General features: G+C 39.5%; 1 protein-coding gene across 1 annotated transcript in view; it reads left to right on the top strand.

Moving 5' to 3' along the window:
* Positions 1 to 13,105, top strand: part of jak2b (Janus kinase 2b) — a 33,591-nt gene that overhangs the window by 8,861 nt on the left and 11,625 nt on the right. The window contains exons 5-13 of the mRNA XM_028457072.1: positions 1,428 to 1,573; positions 3,105 to 3,396; positions 5,732 to 5,851; positions 5,968 to 6,125; positions 6,517 to 6,628; positions 6,782 to 6,968; positions 7,265 to 7,389; positions 7,498 to 7,632; positions 9,144 to 9,231. Coding sequence (XP_028312873.1) covers positions 1,428 to 1,573; positions 3,105 to 3,396; positions 5,732 to 5,851; positions 5,968 to 6,125; positions 6,517 to 6,628; positions 6,782 to 6,968; positions 7,265 to 7,389; positions 7,498 to 7,632; positions 9,144 to 9,231 — 1,363 coding nt within the window. The remainder of the gene's footprint in view (positions 1 to 1,427; positions 1,574 to 3,104; positions 3,397 to 5,731; positions 5,852 to 5,967; positions 6,126 to 6,516; positions 6,629 to 6,781; positions 6,969 to 7,264; positions 7,390 to 7,497; positions 7,633 to 9,143; positions 9,232 to 13,105) is intronic.

The following is a 13,105-nucleotide window of genomic DNA, read 5'->3' as shown; positions in this document are numbered from 1 at the left end:
CAGTAAAATATAAATCAAAAACAAATTCTGGAAACTGGGTCATCAGAAATTCTTGATATCAAAATGGGGTCACGATCCAAAAAACTACACTAAATACTGTTTCTTTTCACTCTTTCACAAAATTAGATTCTTTAAAATGTTGTCACTCGTTCATTCCATCATTGTGCTCTATAGTTGTTCTAAGCAAAATGTTGCAGTCAGACAAAGGGGGGTACTTGAGTCAAAAAAGTTTGAGAACCACTGGATAGAGCATGCAGCGATGTGCCCCATGGCTTTGGCACTAACTCTAACCAAATGCAGTCAAGAGAAATGCGAAAGTGATGAATTTTCAAAAAAAAAAAAAAATTACAGAGACTTGAATAAAAATGAAATAAAATGTATTTTTTTTAACACTTTTTTTGCCCTTTGCAACCTGGCACCATATGGTCCATGTTAGAGCTTTGAAATCCTACTTTTGATCGTTATACCACAGCCTCGGGCCGGGTTTAGATGCTGTGCGGTAAATAAACGTTCAGGTGATTTGTTTTGATTATTGCAAGAAAGACGCACAAAGGGATGCCGACTCGTTGTAGAACTGTGTGATGTCATGTAGAGAGTAGGTCTGAGTTGTGTGTTACAGTACTAGGGATGGGGACTACAATTCACGATTTGCATTTCCCGATGTTAAACAATTCAATGTACATTGCGATGTATCGCAATATCAGTAATTACAAATTTTCCCTTTACAAAATGGTATGAAATACAATTTATGTAATTGGTTTTAAACTTGCAAAAACAAGTAAATGGTAACTATCTGTAATTCAAGCAATATCAAAAAAAGTAATGGCATGTCTATCAAACTGTAAAATTACATTATTCAAAAAAGTTAAATTTTAAGTTCTATAACAGATTCTGAATCTTAAAAAAAAAAAAAAAAGTAACCACATACATCAATAAAAGTACCCAGTTTGTTTTATAAAAATAAAGTGCAATCAACTTCCAAGCCAAAATGCATTGAGTGAGGTAGTTTAACAAGGTCTGACATGGTTCACTGACACCTAGTGACTGGTCGTTTAAGTGCTATACACATGTTAACGCAATTAAATGTTTTTTTTTTTTTTGGTTGAAAAACATGAGTAAAAAAAATTGATTTGGACATTTTTTTTGCTCAGTACGATAATCGCACGGTGAAATATTGCTATACATCACTAAATTATTATTTTTTTGTTCTTACACCTTTATACGGAACCACATGCTTAAACCGATATGTAGCGTGTAGCGGCACATGAAGCTGCTTGTCATGTTTATAGTTGTATGCAGAACAAGTGACTAGTAATTAAAGCTGAGTTATTAAAGAAACTCATGATTTGTCTACTAAAAACACAGTAGTAATGTAATATGGCAGAGGTAACATGACATCCACCATTATCTGTTACCTGTACTTCCAGTGGAGGTATGACTTTGTGAACGGAGTGGTGAGGATCCCCAACTCCCATGAGACGCAGGAAGAGTGCCTTGGTATGGCTGTACTGGACATGACGAGAACTGCAAAAGAGAAACAAATTTCACCTTTGGACCTCTACCACACCACAAGGTAGAGAAGAGCCCTGTTTAAAATCAGCTTAGCCTGTTTGGGTTCTTTATTGTTTTTATTTTGTATGGAATTTGCTTAATTTATAGCAGTTAAATTGGCTAATGATCCCAAAAAATGATGAATGGGGACGTTTATCTTGTAGATTAGTTGGAAATCTTTCAGCAGTGTTGGATATGTTGTAACATTACATAGAATATTGAAGAATGTTAATATTTATGTTCTTAAACAGGGTTGTAATTACAATTACGTCTTCAATTATCCATGTTCAATTACAACTAAACTATGATTACATTGACTGACATTTTTCCCAATTACAATTGAAATTACAATTACTGTTTTCCCCCTGACAGTCAATTACAAATATGTTCTCAATTACTACAGTTCGAATTACATTTAATTGCAATTACTGAACCTTTAATAAATAAGCCCATAAAATGGGCTTTTTAGCTTTCTGTTAGCACCTCTTATGATAACGGGTCATCTTGACCCATGTCTGAAATTATCTGTAAAATACACTAAAAAATATGATCTATCATCCAATTTGCTTCTCATCTCTTAATTAACTTGTTAGGCTTTTTTATCCATGAAAATATAAGTGTTAATGTTTTTGGTGAGGGCGCCTGAGCCTTTTTTCTGTCACTATACCCCTCGATTTTAAATTATTTTTAAATGGTAAAATGATCCTCAAGAGAACTGACAGGTTAACTGGATATGAAACTTATTTTAATGATGTTAACTACGTATGTATAAGCCATAGAACTGTAACATGGTTCCCCAGGTTTTTATTTAATTCAATTGTAATGACAGTTTTTGTAGAATTTCTATGCCAATTACAATTACAAAGTAAATTATCTGAACTCAATTTGACACTTATGATTGTAGAAAAAAAAAACTTTGCCTATGAACCGCCTATTTTCCAGAGTTTTAGCCTCTGAAAAGTCACTTTCTGAGCAACTCTACACAGACAGGCTGATTTGTGTCCTACTTATGCATATTCATGAGTGTCTATAGACGGGACACTGACTTCCTCCTCCCTGCACGGTGACGTAGGGCCAGAGGACAGCCCGCCCTCCTCCCACCCACTCCGTAGCCGAGCTCATGCTGCTTTATAAACATGACAGAGCGTGGGGTAGGGCGTTCACTGGTACATACATAGACTGTAGAAAATGCATACATACCTGTAGCACTGCGCGAAGGACACTGACATGCTCACCTTCGTGGGTGTGTCTGTTTACATGTCAGTCACAGCAGAGAGCTTTTTTGGGGGGTGGCTTCTCCAGCTCAGTGCCGCGTCAAATTTGTTTGGGCTCGCCCCACAGTAAGAAAGGAGCAAATCACCCTCTAACTAAAGATTGAGGGAATCAATGAAAAATGTGTATGAAGCCCTAATAGCACTTTTATGATGTTTAAAGCACAGAAAAGTTGATTTAGCCTAACATGGGCCCTTTAAGGACCGCCGTACACTTTTGTACTGCAATGCAGGACTTCTACCTATAATGCTAACACAAACGTTTCTTTGGTTCCTCTCCAGCTACAAGTCTTTCCTACCAAAGGAAATGAGAGCTCAGATCCAGGACTACAACTTCCTAACACGGAAGCGAATCCGCTTTCGCTTCAAGCGCTTCATCCAGCAGTTTAGCCAGTGTCGGACCACCGCCCGAGATCTCAAGCTCAATTACCTCATCATTATGGAGTCTCTGGAGAAAGCGTTTTACACAGAAAAATTCCAGGTCAAGGAGCCATCAAGCGGACAAGTTGTTATCCTTGTGGCGGCAAACTCTGGCATTCAGTGGTCTCGAGAGAAACTGAAGGATTCTGAACAGGTTGGTGAGATTATTGCCTTTAATTGTGGCATGATTTTGCTTGGTATAAAATGACATGATACGATATGAATATTAAGAGAAAAAACAAACAAACAAAAGTATAGTGCAATAGTGGTTTGGTGTCTTTAGTCCTTTTTGTTCTTAGATTTTTAGGAAGCTGGATTACTTTTTCCCCTACAAAAACTCATTGAAAACAGGCTGCTCATTTAAGGAAACCTGGTGCACCTGAGGTGGTTGCTCCCAGCTGAGAGCTGTAATCAAGAGGGCTGGGAGGCTATATAAGTAGCAGGTTGCTGCCTAGTTGGGGTTGTGAGTGTGTGAGTGTAAACACTCAGTTGGCTCTGTAGTAGTGTTTGAATTGAAAGAAAACTAAAACTTTAGTTAAGGATTTTTTGGTTCGTGTGTGAGGGGAAAAACTAAAATCCCACATTGGGAATCAAGAGAAAAACTTTTTTTTTTTCACTTACTCCTTACGCTTTACTATTGTTGAATTTGTAGTTCTATCATTTTGACTGACTTAGCAGGTGGTGGTGTGGAGTATGGTAATAATCCCCTGCCACTGTTTAGCTGAGGTGTATAGAGTACTGATATATCCTACTCAAGTAGAAGTACTGTTACTTGATTGACTTACTACTTGTACTTGAGTACAATTTCATACTTAAAATACTCAAGTACAAGTAAAAATTAAAGCTGCAAGCAGCGATGAACCGACCCTCGCAACCACACGCATGTCAGGATGTGGCGCACGTTGGGGTGTGTTGTATGTCAGGGTTTGGCAGAAGTTTTAAAGTGTTGAGACGTAGCTGACCGTACGTTACGTTTAATCTGGTTGGTCGGCTTTGATGTAATACATTTGATTGTTGTCTGGTTATTTATTTTTTTTTGTAATTTCACGATGTCCGTTGATCATTTTAAAGCAAAACTTTGTAACTTTTTCACCTTAATAATTCCTTCTTGTAGTCCCTGTAAGGGTAATACAAATATTTATGGGGTGATTGGGGGTTCTTTGATCTCTCCCTCCTGTCTCTGGCCAGAAAATCGCACTTGCAACTTTCTTGCCTCCGACCCGGTGGCAAGACATACTGCTTTACGGCAGCCTAATACAAACTAATGCTAGATTATGACCAGCCCCGTGGCTGCACATGGTTGTCTACAAATTCACTTTTCTCAAACTTGTATCATGGCTGAGCCAGCAAAAAAAAAAGCAGAGAAGACCTTTGTCCGAGGAACGGAGCAACTCTATGCAGTGACAGCTCAGCAGCAACACAGCAATCACACTGTTAGCGTGGCAACAGGCGCACATATACACACACACTGACAACCCAGCGCTCCATCAGGCAGCACACACAAATATCCATCCATCCATTTTCAGAGCGGCTTTGTCAGCACACAAATAAACATCACACACATGTCCACACTCCCTTCCGTATTACTCCCACATCATTCATTTATTTTACTTGTCTCTCTTCCTCATACTGTTCACATGGTCACATGGGACTATATGTGTGAAATCACCCTTAGTGTCACTGTTGTATTAAAATTTTTCAGTGATCGGTCGCTACCGTCTTGGGAGAACAAAGGTGCACATGTAGCTGTGAGGTGCGGCAGGCAGCGAGGGGTGCAGTTTTTACGACAGTGACATAACCAAAAAGGACCTTTAGGGGGAGCGCTAAGCGCAAGTTACTTAGTTCTGCTTTAAAACAAAAAATAATAATTTGTAACTTTAAAATGTACTTAAGTACAAGTGAAATTACTGATTTAGAAATATACTCAAAAAAGTACAAGTACCCATAAATATTGAATTACAATAACGTGAGTACTTGTAATTAGTTACTTTCACCTCTTATTTAAAAACCCAACACCTGTTTTGTTTTACTCTTGCAAATTTTGTCAGTTTTCCCTATTAGTGACGTATAGTAAAAATTGTCTTTTCTTGAAGGGAGGGGACGTGACACCATGTACGGTAAATACAAGTATATAAAAAACATTGTTGCAAGTGAACAAGCACAGAATGACTTGACCAACAGATTTAAGATCTGCTCTGCTCATGGAGCATGACACTTGTTTAAGGTGTCAGTAAGGGTAGCGTAACCTAAACAGACAAACAATGAGCTATTAATGCTGTTCAGTAACGCAACATATTAAATGCTACAGCTCTGATTTGGTCTTTTCGCGTTTTATCTATCTATGAGTTTTAAACATGACAGAACTGATAGGTCTTCCTTTGACACAGAAACAAATCACTTCTTTTGTTATCCGCAGCTACATGGAAAACAAAATTGAAACTGTGCGTGTTTTAAAGGAAAAGTGACATATGTTTGTTATGTTTTACCAGGAGCTGCAGATGTTGTGTGACTTTCCTGATGTCACAGACATCAGCATCAAACAAGGATGCAAAGAGGATGCCACAGAGAGCCGCGTGGTAACCATCAACAAGCAAGATGGCAAAAATCTGGTACTTTAATGACATTAATATGTAAAGTGTGTATGCGTTTCCTGTTCAAAACTTACAACAAATGTGTAAATCATGACATCTATTGAGGGTTTTTTTTTTTGTGTCCTGCCTTTCAGGAGTTAGAATTCCCCAACCTGCCTGAAGCCCTTTCCTTTGTGTCCCTCATTGATGGTTACTACCGGCTGACCACAGACGCACACCATTATCTTTGTAAAGAAGTGGCCACTAGTCAGCTTGTTGAAGCCATATCCTCTCATTGCCATGGCCCCATTTCGTAAGTACCATAAAGATCGTCCTTTTTAAAAAGAAAAAATTGTCTTTGGAAATGTTTAATTTCAAATACAAAAAAGTGTTTTATCAAGTGTCTTGACACAATGCGGCTAAGGAAATTATCCGAAAGATTTAGACACACTTTACTGTAGGGTTGCAAAGGGGTGGAAAATGTGGTTCATTTTTACAGGAACTTAAACAATTTTGGGAATATTCAAAAATATAAACCTTTCATTTATATTATTAATAAGAGTTAACTGGAAATTAAGAGTAATTATTACTGTGTTTGGTTTGTTTTCCTGGTACATGGTTGTATTCACATCAGCTCCTGATGTGTTGGTCCTTCAGAAAATGTCTGATTTCTCTAAGTGAAGAGTCTGTTTCACATGTTGTAGAATGGAGTATGCTGTAAACCGGCTACAGAGATGTGGAAACGAGCGTGGATTATACATTATAAGGTCAAGCCCCAAAGACTTCAACAGATATTTCCTTACGTTTCCTGTTGAGGTAGGTTTCAGGGGAGGTTTTTATTTACATTACTGTTAACATAGTTGTGGACATCATTGATGTCTGTTTTTTCTTCTTCCTGACAATACAAACAAAAGAACAAGGACAATCTTATATTATATTACATGTTCTGGGCTTCTATTTGTCTGCCAGGTTTACAACTCTGTGGAATACAAGAACTGCCAAATAACCAAGTCTGACAACGGAGAGTTTAACCTAAGTGGAACTAAAAGGAACTTTAGCAGCCTGGAGGAACTGCTCAGCTGTTACCAGAAGGAAAATGTTCGCGCTGACAGCTTTATTTTCCAATTAAGCAAGTGTTGTCCTCCAAAATCCAGAGGTAAAGCTAAGAGAATTCTAGTAGTTTCTGGGTTTGTTTGTGTGTTAGATGTAGGCCACCAGCACTGAACCCATTGCGGAGTGCCTGAGTAATTAGTTGTCAGTTGTCCTAATATGCACTTGGACAAGGAAGAACTAATCTAAGTTTCCAAACAAGATGAATGATTTAAAAGCAATATTTCAGGATTTAACCACCAACCAGATGAATGCTCCCAGCCTGTGAAGTCAAACTAAGGGTTCAATCTAAAATGAATGAATTACTTTCCTTCTTTTAACATAGTTCCATTCCACCCACAGAAAAATCCTGCCTTCTCGTGTGCAGAAGCAACAAAAGCTCAGAAGTGCCTTCATCTCCTTCTCTAAATCGACATAACATTAGTCAAATGGTGTTCCACAAGATCAAGAAGACGGATTTGGAGTTTGTAAGCTCACTTTTGCACAATCAGTAATAAGATCAAATGTAAACCTCAAGTTAACTCTGCTCGGGTTGGTATAAAGTCAGGCTTTGACGATGAGAATCTTCTTGGCAGATGGAGAGCCTGGGTCAAGGGACGTTTACAAAGATATTCAAAGGAGTCAGAAAGGAAGTCGGCGACTACGGACTTGTGCATCAAACAGATGTGGTCATGAAAGTCCTGGATCAGGCTCATAGGAATTATTCTGAGGTTGGTCATCTCATCTGTATGTCTTTTTAACTTGGATTCAGTTAGTTATAAGCAGAAGTTGAACTAAAGTGAGAAAATATTCAGCGTAGTTCTTCTTTGCTTCATAAGTGACTAATTTTAGGTTTGTATAATTGTCAGAAGTCACTGATTTTCCTTTTTTTTCTAGCTGATTTCCCCCCCCCCCATTCTTAAACAAGCAGGCTATACAATTACCAGCATTTATAAAAAAAAAAAAAAAAAAAAAAAAAAACAAGATCCAGGCCAGAAGCTGTACAAAATATATTTTCTCTTTCACATCACTACTTGCTTTCTCTACTTGCCTCCAGATTAACCAACAGCAGCTGATCATTTATTTCCTACAACATAAATGAAAAATGGAAAATTTTATACAATGAATCTTTCTGTAGGGCTATTGGAGTTAGTTTTTTTAAAACAATTTGTAGGGTTGATTTGATGGAGTGCATTTTTCTGCTTGCAAATTTTTCATAAAGTTTCCATGTCTAAAACATGGAGTTCAATTTTAATTGTCTGTCACTGCATTGACACAGAAACATCCAGACTGCATTAAAATAAATTGTAAAAACTATTTTTCACAGTTCTGGTAGTTTGCCCATTTGCCCAATATTTAGCATAATCACATGGTAGAGCAATTTTTGTAATAGATTTTTTTTGGACAGATAGATCAGCCTTGACCTAAATTTACTGTAAGCTCCTAAAGCTGTGGACTGTTGCTATGTGGTCCAGCCTTAATGAACCCAGCTTTCCTCTGAGTGGGCAAGTGGTGTCGACAAAAATCCAACAAGGTTCAAAATGTACCGACTGGTTTAAAGAAGAAATACCAAATTTTAAAATGGAAAATAATCTAAAAAATAAATTGAAGAAACCGACTCCTTTATTGGGTGTAGAGGGTAGATAAAGCAGTGTTTGTGTGTGCAAACCTTTAAGTTGTCAGTATTACAAAGTAAAATAGACAAAATACAATCAACGGTAACAATAGAAAAAAATCATAGTTTTAGATTTCAGATCATTGAAACATAATAACCTGCCTTTGTCAAAACTTTTTCCAACATATGATTTTTAAGCATGGCATGCCACCTCATGCATCACAAGCACTGGTATATATTGTTTTCCTGTGTTCAGAATGGTACAGTAGTTCATTTGTGTACATTTTAAGGACTATATTTACTTCCTATGCAATATTTAATTCATATTGCAACCACAATTAGCATATCTGACATTAGTCATGTTTTCATTGTATATTGATAGTTTTCTCTAGGTTTTTGTACATATTTAGATAAATACACATGCAGGAAATATATTCATTGGTGTTTTCAATTTTAAAGAAAGAGCTTCTCTGTTCATCATTGTCAGAAAGAAAACCTGTGCTTTGAGCTGTGAATTTAATTGTGTTTCAAGTTAAGTTTGTCAACAGCTTTTGATGTGTTTTTATTTTTTTTTGGCTGCAACATTAATTAACATCATTGTTTTTTAAACCTCCTTGTGTCCCACAGGCCTTCTTTGAAGCTGCCAGTATGATGAGCCAGTTGTCGCACAAACACCTGATCCTGAACTATGGCGTGTGCGTCTGTGGAGAGGAGCGTAAGTCTGAAACACACGTGCGCGGCCACTCCCAAGTGGCTGCACCTCTGGTACAGCATGTGTCCTGAAATGCCTCGCACTATCTACTCATTTGTTAGACCATATAAGGTCATTAAGGTTCAAAGATGTGGACTGTCGTCAGCTTCTTTATTTAAGCTGGACCATGGCTTGTATTAGCCTGAGGCTTATCAAACCGTTCTTAAGAAGATTACTAAAGCCTGACACAGAAACTCTCACTTGACATCACGGTTTTCAACAGCATGGCCCCATGCAGAGGCAGTCCCTGAGCTAGAAACACCCACCCCACATATCAAAAAGAGAACAAAAAAATTAATACAGTAACAAAAATTGTAAAACTAATTAACGACGCCATGGTAAGAAACAAACTAGACAAAACTGCCATCTCGATCTTAACCATTCTTCTCAGGGGACAAAGAGGAGCAGAAAAGAGTTCAGTATGAACTCAAGTTTGCCATCAGGAGGGCCAAGAACACCTACAAGAAGAAGCTGGAGGAGCGGCTGGAGCAAAAAAATGCTTGTGACGTGTGGAGAAGCCTGAAGTCCATCTCAGGACATGGACAGATTGGAGCTGATGGAGACCAGAGATGGGCCGATGAGCTGAATCAGTTCTTCAATAGATTTGACTTCAGCCCCACTCCACTGCCTCCTTTCCTCCCCCCTCTTCACACATCTACAGCCCAGCGGAAACCATCGCCCAGCCAGCCCCCCTTCACCTTCCCACCACTTTATTCCATAGACTGTAAAAAGAATGGACAACACACGCTCACAGGGAAGTGAAGCTTTTTTTTTTTAGAGCTGCCCTGCTGACTGGCTGCAGTATAGGTCATAAATCCCGCCTCCTCAGTGATAACGGATGGGATGTTGGTCAAACTGCACAGTTAAAATACTCATTGTATAAATTTTTTCCAAACCTAAACTCTGCTGTGATCATTAGTTATCACCCTACATTGTGTTTAAGCGCTCATTTTTCTCTGAAGTTTTTTTTTAAAAAGTTATTTGAGGTTGAAAAACGGGATTTGACGATGATTGACAGCCTCGGATTTTGCATAGCTCTCTTTGTGAATAGCAGTTACATCGTGAAGGAAAGCCGAGACGCCATTAAACTTTTCCGCTCAGTCTTTTTTGAGTTACTAGTACTGACCTCTGATCTGATCAAAGAACTCAGGCTGATAAAATACAGGAAAGCTGCAGGACCAAATGGGATCTGTCCCAGAGTGCTGAGGGACTATGCTGACCAACTTTGTGAAGTGGTCATGTACATCTTCAACCCGAGCCTCTGTCTGGAAAAGGTCCCTGTCCTATGGAAGACCTCCTGTGTGGTTCCGGTTCCAAAGACTCCTCACGCCAAGGAGCCCAACCACGACAGGCCTGTTTCCCTCACCTCCCACCTAATGAAGTCCATGGAGAGGATCATCCTCAAGCATTTTTGCACTGTGGTGGGCGCTGCTATAGACCCCCTACAGTTTGCCTACAGGCCCAACATTGGCGTGGACGACGCAGTGACCTACCTCCAGCACCGGGCGCTGACACATCTTGAGACACCTGGGAGCGCTGTGAGAGCCATGTTTTTTACTTCTCCAGTGCTTTCAACACCATTCGTCTGGTGCTGCTGCAAGGGAAGCTGGAGGATGCGGGAGTGGAGGAACATCTCCCTGCATGGACCATCGACTACCTCACAGACAGACCGCAGTACGTGAGGCTGCGTAACTGTACATCTGATGTGGTAGTCTGCAGCACTGGGGGCCCCACAGGAAACAGCCCTTTCACCATTCCTCTTCACCTTGTACAAGGCGGACTTCACTTACAACTCCAGCAGCTGTCACCTCTAGAAATTCTCAGATGACTCAGCCATTGTTGGCTGTGTGTCTGAGGGGAAGAGCTGGAGTACAGGTCATCATGGACTCAGACGATTGAGTTCACACCAGCTGACAGAGTCTAAACACCAGTAAGACGAAGGAGATGGTGATCGACTTCCGGAGAAGTTCTCCACCATGCACACCGGTGAACATTCAGGGCCTGGACATTGAGCAGGTGGACAGCTTTAAGTACCTGGGTGTTCACCTCAACAATAAACTAGACTGGTCTCACCACACCGCTGCCGTGTACAGGAGGGGCCAGAGTCGCCATCACCTCCTGAGGAGACTGACGTTGTATGGGGTCAGTAGACCCCTCCTTCAGACTTTCTATGAGTCTGTGGTAGCCTCTACTATCCACTACGTTGTGGTCTGCTGGTTAGTGGTCAGCACTGACCGGGACAGGAAGAAACTGACCAAGCTGGTCAGGAGGGCCAGTGATGTCCTGGGCTGCTCCCTGGACCCACTGGAGGAAGTGAGTGAGAGGAGGATGGTAGCAAAGCTGACATTCATCATGGACGACACCTCTCACCCCCTGCATCAGACTGTGGAGGGTCTGAGAAGCTCCTTCAGTGGCAGACTGAAATGAAGAATCTATCTATCATAAATAATATTTTTCAAAGCAAAATCATCAATTACATCATCATAAGAAATGTGCAGTTGATGTTGATAATGGAAAGACCAGTAAGGACCTAAATAAAGGTCAAATAAAATAAAACATCAATGTGTATTTAAGTCAGCCAAGATAAGTAGTTTGAAAACCAAATCCCATGATGAATACGAGAACTTGCCCTTGTGTTGCAAACAGATCTATGAAGTGTGTAATTATGTGTGACAAGACACCTCAAAATCAAATAATTGAAGTTCAGCCAAACAAAAAAGCAGCTCATCTCCCTTTTTTCTACATAAATGTGATACTATTCACTGGGGTGTAATGCTGATTGGAAACAGTTTGTCTTGTGTGCATGGGTGGAGCTCTTTCCCCGCCCTCCTCCTTTTTGGGCTTTTACTAAATTTCTCAGCCACTGGCGTAAAAATAAGAGCACCAAAGTCCAGTCCCAGAGACACCCAAATACTGTATGTTTTACATGTCACACCTTCATTCAGAAAGCCTGAGAACAAGCAACCCTTTATAATCAGTTGATGAACCAGGGTAGCATCTAAAACATGCAGGACAGGAGCTCTCCTGGACCAGACTTGGGCTCCTGTGAACTAAGCCTATATTTACATAATAATTTTTCCCGACATACCCCATCCCTGTGCTGCAGGGTCCAGCTCTTAGTTTTTGTTTTTTTTTCCAAAGGTCAGTTGTCTGATGTTTAGATCAGGGTTCTATAATTAAATTATCTTCTAGGGTTGTCTGTTTTTCTTTACTTTGAAATATGTTTCAAACTAGATTAACTGTGTATTTGTAGTGTTTGTCCCTGTCCTGAGTCAGTCTGGGGCCTATCAGATGTTTCATGGTACAAATTATGTCTAGTGTCAAACAACCAACCCTTGTTTAGGGATGAAAGAAGCCAATTTACTACTGGCATATGATGGCCTTTCTCTGAAAAGTTGAGTGTAATGGGTTGTTCCTCTTTGATTAGAATGTTGATTGAAGATGGGCTAAACTAAGAAGAAATGAAGTTTTAGTTAAAATTTTCTTGAATGCCTTAAAATGGAAAGCTACCTTTCAAGTGGATGGGCCAGTATTCTCAACGGCAATGACTCTAAAGTTACTACCAACAACAAAACATGTTTGCTGCAGAGTTTACAACATGCCAATGATTGTTCATTTTGGAAACATATTGAAATCTAATTGGACAGCGAAGCATGGTGGTACAAGTATGATATTTGAATGTTTCTTATTAAAAAAATTTAAAAAAAAGGTGTCGGGCTATCTTATATACAAGGGATCATAGATCCGTTCAAATATTTTGATCAGTGATGCTGTTTTATGTTGAAAGGGAACTGCTCCTCAATTTGATGTTTAAACTAAACAACGATTGAAATCACAC

The sequence above is a fragment of the Gouania willdenowi genome, chromosome 9 (assembly GCF_900634775.1).
Source record: "Gouania willdenowi chromosome 9, fGouWil2.1, whole genome shotgun sequence".
Lineage (NCBI taxonomy): Eukaryota > Metazoa > Chordata > Actinopteri > Blenniiformes > Gobiesocidae > Gouania > Gouania willdenowi.
The sequence above is the reverse complement of the archived record's forward strand: the minus strand, read 5'-3'. Positions and strand labels throughout refer to the sequence as shown.